The 23,640-nt window shown below is 42.4% G+C and overlaps 2 protein-coding genes across 4 annotated transcripts in view; one reads left to right on the top strand and one right to left on the bottom strand.

The window, feature by feature from the left end:
* Window positions 1–8,410: 8,410 nt before the first annotated feature.
* On the bottom strand, window positions 8,411–18,710 carry ERH (ERH mRNA splicing and mitosis factor). Its single transcript, XM_074148751.1, has 4 exons — window positions 18,469–18,710; window positions 14,942–15,029; window positions 13,657–13,777; window positions 8,411–11,438 (listed from the first exon to the last, which is right to left on the bottom strand). The coding sequence occupies exons 1-4, from the start codon at window positions 18,469–18,471 to the stop codon at window positions 11,336–11,338; spliced, it is 315 nt and encodes a 104-aa protein (XP_074004852.1). The 5' UTR covers window positions 18,472–18,710; the 3' UTR covers window positions 8,411–11,335.
* Window positions 18,592–23,640, top strand: part of SLC39A9 (solute carrier family 39 member 9) — a 20,201-nt gene continuing 15,152 nt past the window's right edge. For 2 of the 3 annotated variants that reach the window (XM_074148750.1, XM_074148749.1), the window contains exon 1: window positions 19,214–19,309. In XM_074148750.1, coding sequence (XP_074004851.1) covers window positions 19,214–19,309 — 96 coding nt within the window. Of the gene's footprint in view, window positions 19,310–23,640 lie in introns of all 3 variants that reach the window. The other variant, XM_074148748.1, reaches the window with a different exon arrangement.

Genomic DNA, 23,640 nt, shown 5'->3' with positions numbered 1-23,640 from the left:
GAATGCTGCCAGTCAGCAGTCTCTGGCTTGGTGGCAGAAGTGGCAGTAGAGAGCTGGCCCAAGGCAGCCCTTCCCTTTTTCCCCCCTTCCCAGCTTCATTTTGATCTTGTTTAAAAAAATAAATAGTGTCAGTGCACGACACCAACCTGGCATCAGCCTAAGCTGGGTCCCCAAATCAGAGATGAGCTTAGCACTGAGTTTGTGAGGGACAGGGTGGTAGAAAACCTGAGGGCTAAGGGGAAGCTCGGGGGTTATCCTGCTTTTTTTTTCTTCAGCTACAGCAAACCAGTAATATAATATTTAAATCTTGAAATGGCTACAAAGAAGGAGAGAGATACAGGTAGTGCTTGCAGTGGGTCTGCCTTCAGTACTGGCACTGCTCAGGGGATGCTCTGTACAGATATTCCCTTGATGCCCAGCATCACCTCTCTTCCTCTTTGAAACACCCTGCCGACCTCAGGCTGTTCATCTGCAGTGCTGCTCAATACACTCATACTTCTCCCCATTAAAATCAGCTTTATGACAGCTGCTGTGTAGATGAAGGCTTGACTTTGTGGGCTTTGTAATATCAACTGGACTGTTTCTGCTGCTGAACATGCTGCAGGGCAGGAAGCGTGTAAATGGCATTTCAGCAACATGGAGGGACCTCCTTGAGGCAGAAGTTGTTTTTCTAGGTCATTTCTCAGATTTTTTGAGAAAAAGTAGTGAATTGTAGCAGAGACTTGATTCCAAATTGCTGGATTTTCTCAGCCTGGTGTATTAGGCTTGCAGGCTGCTTTGTCCTTTTGGTCAGCCCTGAATAGTTTTAAACTGTCCCCTAGGCCAGGCTTGCTGGCACAGGCTGGCACAGGGCAGCCTGGCTGTGGGCTGAGACGCTCAGCTGCCACTGGAGAGTTCAGTCCTTGGCTCAGCAATTGCTCTTACCTCCTGCCATATCTGGGATTTTCATGGGAGCCTCCACCTCCAAGAGTTTTGTTTAGTCTAAATCGCTCAGCCTCTGAAAGCTGGTGATGCTGCAGCTGTAAGAATCTGGTGATGAAAACGGGCATTAAAAATGCGACAGAGCTATTTAGCTCTGTTTAGAAGCTAAGTTTAGAAGCATACCAAAGGGCCTTCTGCTTGGGGTTAAATTACAGAGTGCAAATGTTCAGGCTGGTTCTCGGCTCCTCTCAAGGCCTCAGTGCAGCACGTTTAATCTTTTGTATTTTTAACTCTCTTAAACTCTATTGTGTGAGATTTGTTGTGTGCGTTTTTTTTAACTAGAGGCTACGTGTGGTAATGCTGTTGACAAGGACAACCAAATGATGTCAAAGTCCTAATTATCCCAAGCTGAAGTGTCACCTCTGCTTTCTGTCTGAGTAGATGAAAGCAACGTTCAAAGGGATCCACTTAATACCGGAGCATTTTTCCAGGCAATCAGCTGCTCCAAGCTCCTTTTCCCCCTAAGCAATCTAAATGCTAAATAGATCTTTAAAATAATTACCATATCTAAGACGAGGAGCCATTTTCCCCTGCAAACACCTGATGCTCATTAGCAATATTTAACGTGTCACATATCACCTCTGTTTACTCTAAACTTTTTTGGCAGGAGTTTGTCAGGTGTCTGCAAGCGCTGAGCTTATGCTGAAGAGCTTGAGGAAGCCTCTTGAGCACAAATCCTTTGTCCTGAGAGACAAGGGATCTAGATTTTTGCAAAACTCTTCCCTTCTCCCCCCACACTCCTCCCTCCCAGCTTCATTTTGATCTTATTAAAAATAAATAGTGTCAATGCACAACACCAACCTGGCGTCAACCTAAGCCGGGTCCCCAAATTGGAGATGAGCTTAGCACTGAGTTTGTGAGGGGCAAGGTGGCAGTAAAGCTGGCTTTAACCTGTCCTTGCAGTTCCTCTTTCCCAGGTCAGAAGAGGACACAGCTGGCTCACTGGTGTCACTTGCAGCATCCAGCAGCCCTTGGCAGGACCAGCGGCTGCCAGCATGGACGTAGCCCCTTTGCCCAGGAACATCTTTAGCACAGGCTGAACTATGAACCCCAGGGGGCTGCCACAAGGCTGTTGTAGCAGCTTTCCCACAGCAAGAGGAGCCTCCTGCCAGGGGAAATCCATGGATGGGATCTGCTCGCTGCACCTCACACAGCTGCCAGGAATCACTCCCACGCTTGTACCCGTGCAATATATTAATGAAGGAACAGACCCTCTGGGAAACTGGGGTTGCTCAAGGTGGAGGCTTTCTTAGCTCTGTCTGCTAAAGCTGCTCTACTTTACACCTCGCATGATAATAAAGCTTAATTTGGACAAAGGATGTATGATTGTAGCCTAGTGGTTCAAGAGCTTTCCGTCTCTGGAGCAAGGCCTGGAGCCCAAGATTGCTTCAGGAATTACTTTGCATTTTGATCCTGTAACCATTTAATTTCAAGTTCATAAACAGCCTTTGGAGCAGTGCCTGGAATGCAGGACCTTCCTGCCATGCAAATGCCCCAGCTGCTGCTAGAAAACTGTAATTACTTTCCCTCTGGTGCAGGTCATCCTCAGATATTCCATACCAAGGATTTCAAAAGAGCCTTACCGTAAGACGGAGTGTTTTGCCCTCTAATCCCTCCTGTCAATCCCAGAAAAGCCTGTACAGCTTGGTGAAATAGAGAAAGCAGTGACTCTTCTTTTATTTTGGTGTTTAAGGAGGAACACCTTGTTTAAGAGTTCCCTTAGCACTTGCTCACAGAGATGGTCTGAACACAGATGAGACTAAAGCGCTTCTGGGCAGGTGTTGGAGCAGATCCTGAATTGTGAAGACTGAGATGTACATACTTGAGGTGAATCCAGCTTTGGATAACAGCTGAATAGAGGCTTTTTAGATTCTGGTGTGAGACCTAACAGTTCAAATCCCAGCTACACCCTTGGGATCTGGGCTTCTGGACACTGTACATCATCTGGGGTACAGCCTGGAAAAGAATCTAGAATCACCTGAATTTGAGCCCTATATTTTGGCTGGGATGCCATTCATCCATCTTAATGCACACTTCCCAAAGTTCTTATTCAAATGTCTCATTTGAATAACGTGTGCTTCATTACCAGAGGGGTTCTTTATCCTGTAATATACTGCAAACAAGGCTGCAGGTCTTGAGTTAGTGAAGTTCACGGGCCCCTTTCAGGGGTGTGCTGTGCATGGTAATGCTATCACCTACGACCTCTGTGAACTCAGAGCCTCCAGACACCATATCCATTAGTAAAACAGATTACAGAATCTCAAAGGGTTTTTTTTTTTGGTGTTGCTCAGAGAAGAAGCAACTGCTGCTGCAGAAATTTCCTCTGAATTAGATAGTAATAAAACCTGACCCAGAGGACTGCGAGCATGTGTGAGAAGGGTTATCTGGGGGCTCTTCCTCATACCCCAGGGCCTCCACCAGCCGATCTGTTCAATCACATCTTAATCTGACCACAACCCCAGCAAGTTGATGAAAATGAACAGGCAGGAAAGGCTCAGTGCCTGCTGTAGCAATGAGTGACCAAGCAGATCCTGAAAGCTGTAAAAGGTTTTTAAGGGGATCAATATTCTCTGTGCTCTCATTTCTAATTGGGCTTTATTGCAGGGCTCTGATTCATGTAGTTCATTAAGTGGACTCAGATGGAGTTTCTATAACTGAGTTTATACTCCTAGGGCATAGGATCAAAATAGCAGCAGCAAGCAATTGCCAAGGTCCCCAGAACTCATCTGGAGAAGTAATTGCAAAAGTGCTGAAGCATTGGACTTCAAAGAAACATAGATGCGGCTAAATCAGTATTATTCATTGCATTTAAGTTTACAAAAAAAGTTATCTGCCATGTTAAGAGTCACTTTAAAAACCTCTCAGTGCCCTGAAGTAGATATTTCAACTAATTTTTAGTACCGCTTGCATTCTGGGCCAAGTGTTTTCTGGGTCTTCATGAAGCCCATGAGCAAACAGCTCCTAAACAGCAACCGTATCAGCTAGAGTTAACATCATCTCCAGTTCTTTCATTCTCATGACATCGTGCCCAAAATACCAAACTAATGGAAACAAAGAGAAAAATACACAATGGAGAAAGATGCTCTATTGCACCTCCTTATCTACCTTAGGTCTGCATAGACACTTTGAACTTTCCTGCAGAACATCTATGGAAAACATTAGTCAAGTAGAAAAAAAAACTCCACAACCCTCAATAAAATACCCCTACATAGAGCGCTTATGTGCATCTGACCAAAGTGCCAGCTGGTGCATTAGTGTCTTTCTGTCAGTGACCCAAACCAAGTGTCTAGGGGATAAAAATGTGAGAAAAGATCAATTGCATGATACTACTCTCCCAAAACGCTCTCAGGGTCCTCAGTGACTTCTGATGTATTGACCTCCTGAGCCAGGGATGGCATCTTTACATTTAACAACCATTGATAGATTTCTCTTTGCGGGCCTTGTCTAAGTAAGTAGGAGGAGGGGTGTGGTTCAATTCTTAGAGGATTTTCTGCATTAACTAATTAGCACTACTTATTGCTAGTTAGGGTGGGTGGCAGCATGTGATGCAAAGTAAGGCAAGAGATGTCAGTTAGGTCAATGCATGTGTGAGGGAGGGAAAGGGGGGCTTGGACCAAGGAGCTCAGCGTGAAGCTGGCTCAGCTGGTATGGGGCTGGGACCTGCCTTTCACTGTTAGATTACTCCAAGAGCTGGAAGGGAGCCTGGGCAAGTCACACAGATAGTTTTTCAATCTGAATTCCATGTCAAACACCTTTGAGGCTGGACCTCCGTTCTCCCTGCAACTACATTTAAGTAATGTCTAACTTCTAATGACAACATGCCTGGAGGTAGTCATGAATTTTCTACAGAAGCAGTTTAAATGAAGAGCTCAGGTTTATGGAGCTTAAGCTGTTTTATTTGAGGTGTCTTGGGGGGGCAGGCAGAGGTTGATAAAAATTCTACTGGCTGACGTTCCCCACCACCCAGGAGGAATCTGGGGCTCTAAATGAGATGCTCAGGCTTCCCCTAGTTAGGGATGATTGGGGCTAAAGAGTAAGACAGACAGAAGCAAGAGTGCTGAGCCGAGCTGCCGAGGTTATACAATGTGCTAACAAGATGATTACTCCATTAATTATAAGATGGAAGGAGGTACCACTTTTTCCTTGGGATTTTCTTAAGGGAAATATTTCCTGGAGCTGTGGCTGACCTGATTTGGTTGCCTTTCTGCTAAGAAACAGAGCAACACAGTTTTGTGGCTAATGTGGCTCCTGCTCTGCTTGCTTCAGATGGGCTTTGAGTCCTCTGGAATATCCCAGGTGAGTGTCCTCATTAAGATTCACTGCTTGGTTATTCTCACATGTCTCTTTCTCAAGCTTTCTAGCTGAAGTTGTTTCACTTTATACGAATAATGAGTGCTTTTACTTGGAGATGATAGAGGAAAGGGATACAGGGTGCACTGAGTGATCACTGAACAATTAAGTGTGTTGTAAACACAAAACCACAAAGAACACATGCAATTTTAGGAGGTATTAAAGGATTCATTTTTGGTTAAGACTAAGGAGATATCGCTACCATAGTATGAAAGATTGGTAAACATCATTTAGGGCTGCAGGTACCCAGAATGATAATTATGTTCAATCGAAGACAAAGTTAGACAGGAAAAGATGCAGAAAGCTGCTAAGGTGAGCAGGAGACAAAGCAACTTCTTGTATGAGGAGAAACTACAAATCACAAGTTACTAATTTAGCAAAACTGAGATGGGGAATGATTGCCCTTCTTGGGAGATGAGGGGAGAAGTACTTGGAGAAAGAAGACAAAAAGATGCTACTAGTATAAAGTGGATATGAATTGAAGTTAAACTCACTTAGCCCAGAATCTAGAAGGATATTCATGAGTTGAGAAGTGCGTTCTGGAACAGTGTTACAAGCCAGGCAAGGGAAGCTGCATTGGTTTGGCACTGGCTAAACTTCTGGAGATGATGGGGATGGAGAAAAAATAATTCTGGAGTTGAGAAATGCACTTCAAAGAGAAGACTTGAATGCTGACTCTGCTTGCTACACTCTGGTAATGTCTTGGTGCTTCTGCTACATTCCAGTGCTACAGTGGAATAGATGTACAAGCCAAGAATTCCCTCAGAGATCGACTTATTTTGTTGAGAGATAAGCGATTTCTTCCTCCCCTACTTCCTTCCTGCGCAGAACCTGAGAGTAGGCACAGCTAAAAACAAAATGTGAAACAAGGTTTATTTCTAGTCCCAGCAGCACTGACTTTCCTCTTTCCCCTGCAAGTACGTTTCTGGATGCTGCATGAGGATGCCTTTGCCTACTGATGGGATTAGCAGGGGCTGTTGGGGCAGGGGCTCAGGTGTGATTGCTTTTCTCTCCATTGTCACACACAGCTCATTTCTTACCTTCTTCTGGTATTTTGCCATGTCCTTGAGCTTTCCCTATCAGTAAATCACAGATTTCTGAGGCCTTTTATCTCTAATACAGATTTTTCTTTTTTAATTCATGGAGGGCTGGAAAGGCTTGTGGGGTATGCGAGTGTATGGAGGAGAAGGGGGGGGCATTTGGGTGGCAGCTCTGAAGACCTCGCAGGACTAAACCTCTACAACGAGGCATTATTCTCAGTGTCCCATGTGAACCTTCTTTCATTCGAAGAGAACACCAGAACAAGAGCAAATCTGACTATTCTGCACCCTGCCTTTGTCACTGGGGTTTAGCTGCACTTTCTCCAGCGTGGTGACTGCTACTGTTGTGTCACGCAAACCCACTCGGGACTCCTCGCTAGCCCGCTGTTTGCAGCACTGTCCCAGGTGGCCTGGAGAATGCTGAGCTCAAATATCAGCATGAAATTGGTCGGAGTAGGGACTCAAAGCTTAGGTTTCCCATTTTTCATTATATAGGATGCTCCAGTAGCGAATCCAATAGAATGATGGATAATTTAGGTTGGAAGAAAGATCCGTAAGTCATCTAATATCTGAAGGGAGCCTACAGGAGAGCCGGAGAGGGACTCTTTGTCAGGAGATGTAGTGACAGGACAAGGGGTAATGGTTTTAAATTGGAAGAGGGGAGGTTTAGATTAGATATTAGGAGGAAATTCTTTACAGTGAGGGTGGTGAAGCACTGGAACAGGTTGCCCAGGAAAGTTGTGGCTGCCCCATCCCTGGAAGTGTTTAAGGCCAAGCTGGATGGGGCTTTGAGCAACCTGCTCTAGTGGGAGGTGTCCCTGCCCATGGCAGGGGGCTTGGAACTGGATGATCTTTAAGGTCCCTTCCAACTCTAACCATTCTATGATTCTAATCAACTCCTGTTCAGAGCAGGTCTAACGAGATCTGGTTGCTCAGTGCTGTGTCCAGTCAGGCCTTGATTAACTCCAAGGGTGGATATTCCCCAACCTCTCAGGGCAACAGGTTTGTGTTGGGTGCGTGTGTGAAACCCCATCCTCTGGAAAACTGAGAAGTTTAAACTTAGGAGCCTGTTTCCCGCACAGTCACTGGAGTGATGCAGAAGCTGTCTGACCAGGGAATTAGAAACATGAGATGGAAGCACCGGTGCATTAGCGACCTGGGCCATACAAGTGTCATACTTAGCCAGGGGCAGAGACCACAAACACAGCCTCTAAGTGCACAGCCCAGTTTGTCTCTTCTCTGGGTCTTGCTGGCTTACACGGCACAAACGCAAGGCACGCAGCAGCTACACAGAGTTCCAGAAGCCGTGTGCATGTCACCCACGGCTGACGCTAAGACGACAGCGTGTAGTAACACTTTTAGTTGGAAGGACTATGGCGACACTGCAGGGGTGCGTACAAAATTAATAACAAACCCCTTGCTGATGCTCCACCAGGGATGGCACGGAGCTGGGGTATGCAGCCTGCAAGCTCTACGTGCGTGTCATGTGCAAACTCAGCACAAATAGTACCGATAAAAACCTACGAATTGGAGCCGTGCCCAAACCTCATCCAGATAAACTGTTCATACAGGCACAGTTTAGATTACTGTAATGAGAAAACTAATTGCTAGAATATCATGTTTCCCTGTAACAAATCCCGATGGGTCTTACTTTAACTGCAGTCCTTCTCAGACACAGTGAGGATGAAGCATTTGTTAATGGGTTGGAAGAGAGAGCTGCCCTGTACTGCGCAAAACCAAACATCTCCATTCGGTCTGTTTCAGTGGCAAATTCATTCCTCTGCTGTTTCAGTGAATGGAACGTTATATTCAGCCAACACTGAGGAACACTATAGCAGACAAGACACTCGGTGTAGAAAACCTGAGAGAATCGGCCGATATTGCAGCGCTTTGGAATAATTTTCTATTTCAATGGATTTACTCCTGCAGTTTATGGATAGCTGGGAACCTCAGCCTCAGCCACAACCCATCTCCTGCTGGAGAACTGCTGAATTATGCTCCCTGCACCCCCCCAAACACTCCCTGCCCAACAAATCTATGATAATGGTAAACCAGAAAAGCTATAATTTATTTGTTTTAATGCTCTCCAGGGTCTAGCAGGCACTTAACAGTTTCATAGCAGTTGAAAAACAGGAGCTTGAAATTACTTTGTACTTGTAATCCAGCTACCCTTGATTTTTCCACTGTTTATTAGTTTTCTTGATGGATTGTTTGAGTTTCCAGCACAGCTGAGTTCCAGTACAATCAGGCTGTTACTCAGCGGGGATTGCAAACCTACATAACTGTTTATATGCTCTAAGCAAAGTAGCTGGAGCGTTCCCCTCCTCCCTATGAGGGTAAGTCATCTTAAGGAGTGTCCTTGCTTTCTGTGCACGACAAATTAGTTCTTTGCTTGGTGTGTGGTAACGAGATCACAACCAGCAACTTTCCTACCTCTTCCTAATACAGGTGAAAAATCTGATGGTTCTTCCAACCTAAAAAAAAAAATCCTATGAGTGGTGAAGCCTCCTCTTGCTGTAAGCAGTTTTCCTTCTGAAGTGCGGACGTTGGCTACTAACAAAGACAACAAGGTGGTCTTGGCTTTCCCTGCTGTACGTGACAGGGTTAAACAAGAGAACAGGCTGATAAAATGATGGGGATGCTACTTTCCTGCTGTGCTTATGATGTACTGTGATGGATGTCATGATTTCAGTCTATTTTAAAAGACTGTGATGCTGGAAGAAACTGTAGACAAGCATTTTAGCTGCCTGGCTTATTTCGCCTTCAAAGCAGGGATACAAACTCGATTTTGCTTTTCTTGATCCCCTTCAGCACACTGATGGAGGCTGCAGAGAGAGAGATTCTTCGAAGAGAGTGTTCCCATTGTTACTGTGGAGTCACATACAACTCAAATTCTAATCCTAGTGGGGTTACATCAGACCGAGGTCCTTGAACTGGCCACAAGACTTTTGACTTGTACCAAAGGACTAATTAAAGTAAGCAATCAAAGGTCCCTTCCAAACCCTCCATTCTGTGACTCCGGGATAGAATAGTATCAGGCATGCTCCCCCTGGGCCCAGTGCGTTACTGACTGGCAGGAACACGTAGATAAAGTGGTCCTTTATGTATGTGTGTGTATATATATATATATGACAATTTATCTACTGTTTTCTGCAACAGCATCTACCATCTTGACCTTGTTCTCAAAGCCTCAGGTGAGGTTTGGGTGTTTTAAGTGACCGGCTACTCTGCCTGTTGGTGCTGACTGGCCGTCCTGCCCACATCCTGGTCGTGTCTTCCCCACAACACCCAGCGTCTCCCATATGTAGCGTGGGGGGAGCATTATGCCTTTCAGCAGCAGTCAACCGTTAGACGGGCTCGGCCACCTCGCAGAACTGCACCTTACTATTTCCTTAGTGAACAGCCACGCCAAGAAATGAGTTGTATCGGTCTGGTCATGCCTCAGCCTGCAATCACAGGCAGGCAGTCCAGAGACTGCGTGAGGACTCGTCAATTCCATGATTAGATGTTTTACAATACTGTACCAGTCTCCTGCAGAAACAGACAATATAAATTATTTTATTGTTTATTCCCCCACTGTAGCAGGTCTGTACCAACCTGCTATGCAGGAAGCACCAATCTGTCACAGGCAAAACAGGCAGGGGACGACAGATCCTTTTCTGACATACTTCTTGTAATCACGCAATTTATGGCTTTACTTGCAAAATGCTGCTGAGAAACCTTTTTTTCAAAGTAGCTGAACTCAGGCAAATGTTTGCTCTCTCTTAGTAGAAGTGCTACCTTATGCCTCTAAGGACAGGCACACCACGAGAAAGTCCTAAACGTGCTGCTTGCTGGAAAGGAGACAAGAAGCAAACTGAGGTAATTTTTCACCTGGCCTGCTGGAGCAGCCCTGGGTGCCAGCAGAATGTCTGCTAGCATGGTACATGTTTCCAAACGCTCATAACCCTCTTTACTATATTTCTGAAGGCAGTGATTAGTTGGAGACAGCTTTCCAGATTCCTCTTTCTTTGCTTTTCTACTTGTTGTGGTTTTTGGTCTGTGTCCTCTAATCCAAACTCTTTTAGCACAGAAAAATTACAAGGACATCAGCGTTCAAGATGTCTGGGGCAGATATAACTTTTACAGTGTGTGCAAACAGTTAAGTCCTTATCCTTTCTAAAGAGAAAATGCAGTTTGGGGTAGATTCCCATCCAAACAACTTGCTTTGCCTATTCCCTTATCAAGGGAATGGTGGAAGTAGACTAATTTGTGGGGTCCGTGAACATTCAGCCTGTTCTTAACCATCTAACCATCTTATGCCACAGAAGACATACTTTGAATATAAATGCCTGGTAGAAAGATTGAGTTTAGAGTGTGAGAGGGTTGCTGTGTTTCCCGAAGATCCCCAGGAAAGACAGAGTAGGATGGAGAAGTTAACTTGGCAGGCCAGAATTTGAGCTCTTCTGTAATACAGCAGACAACTGTTGGTTCAGTCCACGTAACCTTTCAAGCCCTGTTCTCTGGTAAACAGGCAAGAAAGATCGAACTTGTAGTTTGGCAAAACCCACCAAATTCAGCACTCAAGTTTAACTAAAGGGTCATTTTTTATTCCCCATTAAGACCGTCTCGAGGACATAACTACATGTTGGAAACCCCACAGAAGGGCACATACAGTGAATGTGGTGAAGTACAAAGCGAACAGCCCCCGGGGTTCAAACAAGGTAGGACCATTAGCTAACCAGAGGAAAAAAAAAAAAAACAAATGAAAAAACTGCTGAAGATGTTGCACTTTCTTCTCCATTTACACTGAAAAAAAGTCAAATCCAACAAAATCCTTGCATCTCTAACAATACATTCAGTCCTGGCTAAAGAGTTAGAAAAATGGCAACAGGATGACTATAATACAAAACGTTCACTACTACACTCTGTACACACCTGTTGTCCAAGCCCTCCCCCAAACCCATGTCATGATGGTGCCCACATTATTTGCTTGCTTGCTGGGCCTGCCTGCGGAGGAGGACGTAGATCTTCTCCTTTATCCAGTCTTTATTGTAGGGTTGGTATGTCTGGGTATCAGCACGGTAACTAGAGAGAAAAGAAAGAAATAATGTAATATCAGTCTGTCCAGTAGAACATCTGCCATAAGAACTTCACAAACAATTAAGCATCCTCAAGTGTATGAGGCAGGAAGTAATATCAAGTAATATCAGAAGTAGATGGGAATTGCCCAAGAGATTTATCTTGTTGCCTAAAAAACAGTTACCCAGCACATCAGTAAGAACCTGAAATAAAACAAGATGCTCCAAGGACTACTGAATGACTGGATCACAGTGTTCACATTTTAATTCATGAATATAATTACTTATGGGAAACTACAAATGGAGCACCTTAATATTCTGGAGCTCAGAATGAAAAAGAATAGTTCCACCAGGAAACAATCTAATCTATTTGAATGAGCCAAACACTACTTCAAGCACGTGTTCATGTCAGTTTGTGTTCCACTTCTGTTTCAAATTTTTAGAAAATGAATAAAAGCATAGTTTTCCAGGAGCAAAGGTAGACTTGTAGATGAGTGACAAAGGATTCTTGCCAGTTGGCAGTGATGACAAGCCTACATCTAACAAACAAAGACACTTTGTAAAAAGCAAACTGGAAAAAGAACCCCCAGATGCATTCTCTTTGCTACTCAGGGATAGCCGATAAAAGTAGTCCACTAGCATGATTTCTTGCCAGGACCAGAGAGCTCAGTTACTCAAGACACTGTTGAATTGAAGCAGAATTAGACCAAAAAATTAAAGTTGTGTGAAGTTATTTGTGTAGGTTCATGCCCTCCTTTCCCCCTTAGTCGTTAAGTTTAATGTTTTTCTGATGAAGATGAATGATGAATTTCAGTGAACGCCTCAAGAGCTACTGAAGTCCTGGTCATTCTTTAAATCTTGGTACAGGTATTTCTAATCAGATAAGAAGGGTGAGATGGTCATTGGTAAGAAGCTAAGTAAAAATCCAGAGTTAACTCCATCCAGAATAATTTACAGTTCTTACCTGAGGGGAAAAAAAAACCAACCTAAGCATAGTTTCTATGAAAGCCTTGTTATTTAAACCACAACATGATTGGTTCATGGCCATAGAAAGAATTTCAGTGTATATTGATATAGTAGTAGGTAGTAGTAGTTCCAGTGCAGTATAAGAAATGTTAGTTTCAGGAAAAGTTACTGATTTCCACCCCAATCCATTCATAGTGTTACACCGCAAGACCAGATAGCAAGTACTATAGGAATGTCCACGAACACAAGCCACGCCTGGTACACTACGTGCTACATGTGCCATCTGGTGGAAAACTATAAGCTGAAGTAAAATCTGGCGCAACTCTGAATTTACAAGCCTAATTAAGAAAGGCACAAGACCGTACTAGAAAACAGTTGCTACTTCCTAAAGCAAGTAGCTAGCTTCAGGCCCTCAGATAAACAAAACAAAAGTGTGTCTTTCAAACTGCATGAGGCCAGAACTATGACACCCGAAGATCAAATGAGGCAGAACATCTAGGAACAAGGTAACTGCAGAAACTGTAATTCTGGTTTATTTATTCTGTTGAAAACTTTGGTAAATGGCATTTGTAATAAGTCACTATCAGTAATGTAGATTCTGTATGTACATCAGAATGCAAAGGAAATGTATGTAAGGTCACCTTTGCTTGCCCATAACTACAATACACAGATAAGAACTGGAGATAATGTATTCACAAGAACACCCAAACAATTACCTAGGGCTCTCTGGAGGATTGATCTATTCCTCAATCACTTCATTAGGATTTACAGAAACTTGCATCTTGCTGTATCTTGATCAAAATAAACAATTGGCTGCAATACATTTCTCTGGACTTCTATCCTACCGCTCGTACAGCCCTCAGCTGAATAGAATTCTGTGATCATTCTGCCTGCTTAAGAATTGGACCAACTGCACAAAGGTAGATACAGCCCTAATTTAAACAGATTCTGGCATTAATAAAATATGCAGCTGTAGTAAACTGTAGGAATTCAGTATTTGAAATGTTGGGAGCTTCAATGTGACTAAAATCCAAGTGGAACTGTCAATTTCTAAGCTTTCTTTTGAAATACTTTATTCTGATACAGTTAATTGGAGTGACCAACATGGCATGCCAGCTGCAATACTGCTGCCGTACCGACACAGTTATTGCAAAACACCCCACAATCTTACCAGGTTTCACATAAAATGTGTAAGAGTTTACATGGAAGACTGCTGACTTCTCTAAGGCACTGAAATGGACTTGTACAACCAAACTTACACGAGACAGCTGAGGTCTGCCAAGTCATCAATGAAGTCAAACAACTGGCTGATATCGTATGTAATGGATGGACTGTTTGGATTCATTCTTTTCAGATGCTCTTCATACATTTTACAGACTCCTACAGAGAAAAAAAAAAGATTAACAATGCAGTATTAAAAAACCAACAAGTGTATTTGCTGAAACTTCTTCAGCTTTTGAAACACAGCTATTGGGAAAGTTTAGAGCTGACTGCCATGAAAACAAACTTCTTACTCAGATTTTGCAGAGTGATATGCTTTTTTTCTGGCTATTTATTTGCATTGAAACATAATACTAATACTATAAAATCAGGTAAGATGCATGGACAGAAGCATCTAGAGTAAAAAATTTTAGTTCAGTCAAAGATGTAACTTTCCATGCAGTTACTGCTCCAACGGAAACCTGAAATTCCTTCTGATAATTTTAAGGCAGCAATTGCAATGTATGTTCCTACTGTACAAGCACCTGAGAAAGAGAAGAAGTAATGTTAAATAAAGCTATTCAAATCTCAGAAGAGATCACTGTTGATGAAAAGAGTCAAACAGGGCTACTGAGGTAAGAGTGACAGCACAATGTCACAATATGAATTTAAATCAGTTTTATTTAAGCCAGCCCATAAATAATTCAGATACATTTGACAAGAATATAATATTAAAGTGAGCACAGAGGCTTTATTATGCTTTTGTTTGCCTCACAAAACTTCCTGGAATTAGAATTTTTAATGTTAAGTGAACTTCCACATTTAAATCATACAGCTGTAGTAGTTCAGTCTTCTTTCTCAGCTCACCAAGTGTTTCTTAAAGTCATGCAGGATTTTCTTCTCTGGCAGACATACCACGAGGCTGCAAATCATGTATCAATTGCACACATACTTTTATTTTATGTATTAACTCCAGTAGCAATCTTTCCTCTACGTGGCTAGCACAAAAATTAGTGAGTTAGGCTCTGATCCTGTGACAAAATGCTTCAGACAAGTCTGCTGCATGGCCCCGCCAAGAATACTGTCTACTCTGATGAGTTGAATGTGGTTCAATCTAAGTTAAATCAAAGAGACATTTAATAGAAAAAGGAAGTTTTAGAAACAAAGAATAGATATTTTTAGTTTGCTAAAACATTAGTAAACTAAAAGCAGGAGACATTTTTATATTCTCTTGTGAATTATCTTGGGAAAACATGAACAGCAACTTATTTTCTTACTGAGTAAGTTTGGGAATATGTCAAAAAAGGGGTTTTACCATTTTTTGTCTACCATGTCTGCACCCACCTTCCATGCACTCATTCACCGATTCATAATCAGCATATGTTCTGCCTTCTGGCCGCTTGGTAGGCTGGACAAGTAGAATTGTGTGAGACTGAAAAACAAAATGAACACCAAGAAAATAGGTTACTTGCAAAATTTGAATGTTTTTTGTTTGAATTAAGCTATTTGAATGTAGTACTAAAAAGAAACATAATATTAAAACACTGAACCAGCACTCAAGGACACACAGACATTTTCGTAATAGTACTTACCGTTCATATAAGCGTTTTTGTTTCTAATCAGTCCTATCACTCCTTATATAGTTTAAATGTGTAAAATCACCAGTAAAGGAGCTATTGTGTTGAAAAAAAATGTATAAAAGCTATGCCATTACTGCACTTACTTATTTTATTCCAAATGCAAGCTGTTAGTATGATTTCAAATACCCCAATTAAAGAGCAAGGAGGGAGTCAAATAACTTCACTGTCAGTCTCACCTTAAAGATTTTAACACAAATAGCTACTTTTGTGTTATTCATTCAGCTTCAAGGGAACACAAATTATACAACAAATCCACACTTAGTATTCAAGATTATTTCCTGCAAAACAGATGCACTGATTTTTTCATACTTCAGTGAGTCTACTAAAACAGTAATTATGGCACAGATAACTGTTCCAAATGTCAGAGCCTGTAAGCTTTTTCTTCTGCAGGAAAGACTTAGATGATTGCACAGTCCGTGGCTTGCATTATTGCTTTAATATTTTTCACTTGGCTACAGCAAATGATTTGAGCAAACAACAAGCAAGATTTTTGAAGTGTACACAGTAATCTGTGATCTAATTAACAGGTTACACAGCACACAAAGTTTGCAAGCAAGCTACCAAACACCATTTCCAGTGCTGCTAATTGGATCCAACATTTTCAATGCTAATATATGAGGTGAGTACAGACATGTAATATTCATGGAGGCAACTGCAGAGTAAGAAACATTGGAAACAAATACCAAAGTGTATTATTTGGCTTAAATTGACCAGTTGCTTGTAGAAAAATCCTGTCCCACACTTTGGACATATCAATGAAGATACCAGTTCAGTGTTCGAATGCAGGGACAGAAAAGAAAAATGGCAATTATTAGGATTTACAAAGAGCATACAAGAAAATAGTACAAATTTACCATGACTGATAGTGTTCCCATGCCTGGAATATATTTTTCAGTTCTTTAAATTGTCTCAAATAACATGGTAGAAGGAGATTCAAAGAATCCCAGAAGAACAGTTGCACACAGAAACAGAAGCAGCAAGACTTTTCACAATCAGAAGTGGAAAGAGAGGGGAATTCAGAGCTACACACTGTAACAAAAATCATACAAAGGAGACTAGACCATTTAAGTCCACTTCCATGTATGCCAGAGGACACTAGATTTGAAACAAATTCCCCAAGGGGTGTGTGTGTGGTATCTGGCTGTTCCTAAGCAAATGCTTGAACAGGTATGTCTTACTGGGGAGTCAAAATGACTCTGCTAAACTTCATTATAAAGTACTTTTTCCAGCACTGTAATTTTTATTTGCTGGTTGCTAATGACAAGGCTTGCTTCCAGGACTTGTAACTCTGATTTCCTGGGAGGATTTGACTAAGGATCCCTTACTAACAATGGATGAGATGCATCAGCCAGTTCAGTCAGTGTGTTCTAAAAAAAAAAAAGCTGCATTACTTTAGCATCAGAATGTCTTGCAAATTACATTTTTTGGTGTCCGGTTATGTACACATATTTGCATCTTTCAACTAAACTCAGTATTAAAAAAGTTGGGTCTATTTTATAGTTGGGTCTATAATCCTGCTTCGGCAGGGGAGTTGGACTAGATGATCTTTATGGTCCCTTCCAACTCTAAAAAATTCAGTGAAATTTGACAAAGCCTAAAAGAGTATAGATAAAACTGTACTGACCAGGAGTTACAAAACTGTGTCACAATTGAGATTGAGTCTCCCAGAATCTTGCCTGGGAATCATTTTAGGCTTTCTGGCCTATAAATAACCAGGCTATCCCTCCCATTGTTTGAGCAATAAATGAACATGTATATATTCTGAAATTATCCCAATAATCAGATTATAGAAAAAAAGTATCAGTGAGCCAGATATGTAAGCCAGTTCTTTTAGAACTGTAAGGCAGAAATTATTTGGGCTTCTGACTTTAAACCACTTACCACTTTAAACACTCTAAAATACCTGTGTCAGATACTGGCCTGGAATTTATTAAAATTAATGCCACTGGGACTATCTGTATTGTAGAATTAACGCACTACATCGCAAATGTTTCCTTGGGAACTCCCTATTACTTTACCTTAAGGGAAAAAGAATAAATTGCATGATTTTATAAAATTGCTCTTCCTCTCCTACCACAGAAGTGCAAAAAAGTGACAAGTTCAGAAGCCTGAGAAAAGTTTTCTCCAACTATTACCTGCCCTACTGAATATGTGCTTAGGTGACCAGACAAAAATCAGTGTGATTAATAACTATTATGTTTTCCTAAAGATATAAATCTTATTATTAGGAAAAAGAAAACCAAAACAATGTAAGATCTATAAACCTTCATGCATTAGAACCAGGTTATCTGGAAGAGTCTAATATGTTTTATTATTATGATGATGCATATGTAGGGTTTTCTTGTATTTTCTTTAAAAGCCCAGTTGTACTGGCTGTTGTTAAGCAAGATGCTAAATGACATACCACATGGTTTATATTTTGAACACCAATTTTAAACTTCTAGACAGCACTTTAGAAAGCACTTCAATTACTGAAAACACAACCCTGTAAAAATGGTTAAGGCAGCACTGACAGCCAAACCAGCTGCCCAAAGAGGCTTCTACCAACTGTAGAGTCTACTCAACAATAAGGTAAAAAAAAAACAAAACAAAAACCCCACCAACCCAAAAAAATCCCCATAAACCAAAAAAAAAGGAAGATATTATAAGTATTGTAAGAGTAAGATGTGCGGTGATGTGAATACAAGTAGTATACCGAACACCCAGTGGTTCAAGTGTCCTCTTTCACTTCAGACAACAGGGACAGGGCTCGTGGCTGCTCATCCTAGCAAAAGCCAACTGCTTTTAAGCAAGCACCACACAGATGTAGAACTTTGCTGCAAACCCAGAAGCTCTTGTCATCCTACCGCAGGGCGACAACTTGCTTCGGCGCATTCAAATTTATTAGATGAATGCAACGAACTATCGCGACTGGTAGGCCTTTGTACTTTAGCGTGCCATTCAAACTGCTAAACTCCCCCTCCTGGAGAGCAGCCGGCCTGGCGGCACTTCGTGAGGCCGCAACCGTCGCTCTGGGCCTGGGCGGGAGGCGGCCGCCTCCCCCCCAGGCCCGGAGCGGTGGCCGCGGCCTTCCCCACCACCCGCCGCGCCTTCCCGCCCGCGGTGCCTGCCTACCCCAGTGGGAAGGGAAAGCCAGCCCGCCCCGCTCCCCTAGGCCGCGCCGGCTCCCCGCTAAGTAGGCGCGAAGGGGCGAGGAGGAGCCGCCGGGCCCGGCCCGCCCGCCCCGCTCACCATCACGGCTCCCGCTCCCTCAGCACCGCCGCGGAGAAGAGGCGCGCGACGATTCCCCCCACAACCCCCCGCGCCCGACCGGAAGCGCCGCGCTAACGGCCGGCCACAGGGCGGGGGCGCTGAGGATGCCGGGAGCGGCCGTCCGCGCTAGCGCTGGGCGGGAGAGGGGTAGCGGCCATCTTTGCTGAGGGAGTCGCGCCTTCCCGCCGGGGCTCCGCCCCGCCATCTTGAAGTCGGGAAGCGCGTGGGATCAACGCAAGCCCCGGAAGGGGAAGTGCTGGGTCGCGGAGGTGCCACTTTGGCCTCCGAGGCGGGGGCGGGTGGCGGCGCGTTATCTGTCCCGTAAGGTTCCTCTCGCCCCACGGACGCGGCCCGCCTCAGGCTGTCCTTCTGTGAGGAGCCGCCTCGGCGCCCTCTGCTTTCCCTCCCCCGGGGACACTGGGGTGCTGGGTAAGGCCCTGCTGCCTCAGGTGAGGGCTAGGCCTGCCGCGGGGCTGGGCCGCTCCCTCCCCACAGCACCCACCCGTTACCCTTCCCGGGTGGCCCCGGCGGGATAGCGGCTACCGCATGCCGGGCCCAGAGGGGCCGCCGCTGGGGGCTGAGCCGGCCGGAGTCGCTGGGCGAGAGAGACATGGCTGAAAGCCTTTCCTGGGAGCTCGGTGTCTGCACGGGTTAAGACGTGTGGGGCGAGGTGGAAAAGTTGCTGTTGAATTTCACTTTAAGGGACCGGAGAGAAAGCGGTGAAATGGATGACTTCCGCTCCATCTGCCTGCTGTCTCTGGCCATGCTGGTCGCCTGCTATGTGGCAGGAATTATCCCCTTGGCAGTTAATTTTTCCGAGGTAAGACAGCTTCGCCAAACTGCTCGATGGGTGCTAAGGAAGAATAGCAGAAACTAGATGGAGAGATCTACGAGGAGTTAGTGCTTTCCCCTTTCAAGCATGGCAGTACTGTTGGGGCGATGTTGTAACTTTAAAAGATTTTTAAAGAAGTTGTGAATGTGATATTTTCATTCAAAATTGTGGTGTAAAATTATACTCATTCTACAATGTGTATAAAAGCCGTTAAAGTGTACCAGATTCAGTCCAAGCATCTCAGCTTCAGATAAAGCAAAGTCTGAGCATGTGACAGAAGGACATGATAGGAGTTGGACATTGTTATTCTTATAAGCTTGTGTCAGAAACTTCCAAAGTAAGGTTAAGTTTTATTTTGTGTCTGTGGGCTATTCAAATTAGGGCTTTTAAAAGCAATTCAGATAATGTTTTCAGAAAACTTTGGTTTGGTTCACAATTTTGTTCATAATTTCTGCTACCTTAGCTCTTTGATTACAACAGAACATCAGGTTGTGCTCCTGTCCTGTGTAACTTAAGGCATTCTTCTGGAAAATTATCTTGGATACAGAAGGTGGTGTTAAAGGAGAGGAAGACTTTGATGGATTGAATGAGTTCCCAGTTCCAACAGGAGCTCAGAAGTGAATGTATTCGTGTGCTTCTAAGAGATGATTGCTGAGGTGTTGATGATTACAGTCTCTGGCAGTCTTCTAATATCCTCTCATGCCCGAGGGGTTTTTATCTTTCTAAGTGATGGTTGTTGTGTACGGTTGTGGTGTAGTGAGCGTTTAGTTGTTCTGAGGTGGTAAGAGCTCTCCTATGAGAGGTTTCCCGTTTCTGCTGGGAGCAGTGCTACTTTTGGAAAGTTAAGTGCTGGAAGAGAGATGTGACTTGATCTTCCATCGAGTCAGAGAGCTGGTTGCACCTGCCCTTTGGTCCCACCATTCCTAGGAGGCTTTGGGAGCAGTAGACTGAACAGCAAGGAGGGAAGGGCTGTCCATTTTGGTAACAGTACCATTCAGCTAAATGGATTGAAACATGACCATATATTCTGAAGGCTTTACATAAACATTAGCGTAGTTCTGTTTTGCCAGTGCTTCATCTGATGCTTTGGACCTTCCCTTATATGTCTTCAGTGCTGTTGCTTCCACCGTCTTGCTTTTCAAAACTCCCTTTTTCCCTGAAGCCTACAAAGGAATTTTTTGCAGACTTGCTGAGAACACTTCCAAGCACACTAGCATTGTCTCTTTTTGTATTTAATTTTGCATTTCCTCATGTATGTGCTTGGTAGTCGCCGGTTGTCTCCGACTTTGTATTTGGTGTGGTTTGAAGGTAGAGTTCTTGATATGTGTTTATGTGGCTTATTTATGTTTATATAGACAAATCAGGAAGCTCATAAACGTTTTGGGGCTCCCAATAGCTACAGGAATACAGATCTGTTGTGGATCAAGAAAAAGAAAACAAAACACTCTGCATAAGCAATAAACACACATTTATTAGTCTTTTGTGTATGTGCTGTATTTTACGGTACATACACATGATCAAGTTTATTGTGATATCTCAGACATTCTTGATACAGTTTTACACAAGTTAGATATTTTTAAGGATCCGCATGCTATGCTGGCTTAAAAGAGGAGCTGAATCGCTCTGCAAATTACATGCAAATACTATCTAATCCTGGAACTGTGTAATTAGATGTTGGGATTGTTTTGTTTAAAAATGATTGCTTAGGCCTGTGCAACATGGACAACTTCAAACTGAAATGACTGGACTGTGCATTCTGTCATTTGCAAAAAGTTTTGTAGGTGGCCTTGGTGAGAAAAAATGCCTCCTCCCACTGGCCACTTATAATGGTTAGAAAACAAAAATGAATGCTTTGCATAATATACCCCAGATGCTGGAGAACAATAAAATTGTTCATTAGTGTTAATAATACATTTCTTCAGATGAGTTTTTTTGCTGTGGAATCTATTGGTTGTGTTCTGGTTTCACACTGGTTTCTGTTCTTTTAATTATATTTGGATATTCTGGAAAGTATAAAACTCCAGCAAAGCCAGGTATGACTAAACATTGGTGGTAAAAAGGTTGAGATTGAACACAACTTCACTTTATTTTTGTATGCAGATGTACCTTTTCACCTTAATCCTGATTTACAGTACTCTGTTGGTCTAACTTTGGTTACTCTGGAAACAGCACTATCCCAGTTCTTGAGACTGTCTCCTGCGTTGTAGCCTAAATGCGCGCAAAAAAAAAAAAAATTAAAAAAAAATCAAGTTTTAGCACTTGAATCTTTCCTGGCCTAACACAGCCAGTCAGTGTTGACTGGAGTGGAACTGCTTGCCACTGAAAGTAGGTGTGAGTTTTTGCTAGGTCCAAGTAAGAGTTTCAGTACTGTGTAGATCTAAAACAAACGGTGAAACGCTGAGCTGGGGATCAGTTTGCTAATTTCAGGATTTAAGACTTTTCCTATGCGTGTTTTTTTTTTTTAACACTGTTTACTGTATTGCTCCTGTTTTTAACGAGACAAACAAGTGGTTTTTGTAACTGAAATGGTTTGATTTCTTGGATCAAACTAGATGACTTTTGCTTGTCTGGGTAGGCTGCAATTATTAGATGCTGTATTCACTGTCTAAATATTTTGTACTGAAAAGGAGAGGAATGGTTTTCTTGAAACAGTAACTTGTTAGTATGTGTGATTTTCGTGGATCTTTAAAATTCATAGATGCCCAAATGAAATCAAGCAGTACTCTGTATTTGCGGTTGTAATAAAACAGTATTACTTCTGACGCATTTTCCCCTGTGTTTATGGATGTATGCAAAAGAGATTATAGTGCTACAGTATAAAAATAATCTTGTTTTTCTTTGTAAAACACTATATTTTTTCAAAACGACTTTATGAACAGTGGGTGTTGAAGATTATTTTTTCATGTAGATTGCCACTGTATAACAATTTACGAAGTGTGATTGTTACATGTGCCAGTATACGGTGCGTGTTGTGGAAGCTTTACAGGTGTTTACATCTCTTGCATAGTACTATTTGAAATTTCCCCAGTAGTGCTCTAATTGTTTCCATATGGTCACATTTGGCTTGCTTTCAGAAAGCTTGTTGTGCATTTCTCTAGAGCCTCCTATTTCTTCTATGCATGTGTGGCCTATTTTGGGGAGATGAAACAATGTGTGTCACTATGGTGAATGAGAAGAATGGATGGCATAATAACGGTACACGGCAAGTGGTTTCCTGTTAGTTAAACACTGACCTCTGTCTCCAGGTCCTCAGTAATTAACATTAGTATTTTGGTAGCACCCAGACATCTCATTTTGCATGGAACAATGTGATGGTTCTGCCACAAAAAGTATGCTACATAGTTATGAGCATCTAAATTCTCATGGTTGCTACATATGATATGATAAGGGCTATTACAGAAATTATGAGAAACAATCTCTGCAAGTTGTCGTATTTTTAGAGTCTATTAGATGTTTATATAACTGGATGTTCAGTATATGGCTTTGACTTTAGCCTGTCAATGTTGTAGTTGCAAGGAAGCAAAAAGTAATAGTAAAGTATTCTTATGTTGGTAAAACAGAATTCAGTCAGTTTGGGAGGGGCGATATCTCTCTTGTTGCCCAAAATTGGAATATAACTAGGAAGATAACTCTTACTCATAGTAGCAAGCACTTATAAATTCTTTGTGGGTGTAGAAATTTGTCCTGGAATATGCAGTAAACTATTTTTCTTTACTATAAAAACATTAAGTTTGTGTATCTTTTGTTAAAGTTTAATTGCAGATTTGCAATACTTATGTAACAAATATATATTAAAACCTGTCTTTGCAGAGAGGAGAGGAGATTGCCATGGTCTGTAATTACCTGCAGAGTGGAATGTAATTTCTATTGCCCTAAATGCCTTTACAGTCTTTTAACTCCTTTTAAAATGCCACCGGAAGGCTTAGAAATGGTTGTAAAAACAATAAGCACTGGTCTGCATTTATGCATCTCATAATCAGATTAAAAAGAAAAAAAGACTGACATGAAATGTGTATTAGCACTGTTACCAGTTTGATGCAGTTCCTTCATTCAAACTCTCATTTGAGTAAGACTTTTTACATTTTTTTTTTTTCCTAATTCTGGTTTTGTACCTATTTTTGGGATTCAGTCCCCTCTGCCATATTTTGTAGCTACCTGACATTCTGCAAGTGCTGTGATACTGTGGTTCTGAAACTTCACGGGACACCTTGGTTTTGTTGTGTGTGTTTTTTTTTTTTTTAAATATGTGGAACAGCATCAGATATTTCAAGTAGGAAAAAAGTGTCTTTCTCTTGAATTACTTTTTTATCCACAGTTTG

This window comes from Numenius arquata, chromosome 6, assembly GCF_964106895.1.
Source record: "Numenius arquata chromosome 6, bNumArq3.hap1.1, whole genome shotgun sequence".
NCBI lineage: Eukaryota > Metazoa > Chordata > Aves > Charadriiformes > Scolopacidae > Numenius > Numenius arquata.
The sequence above is the reverse complement of the archived record's forward strand: the minus strand, read 5'-3'. Positions and strand labels throughout refer to the sequence as shown.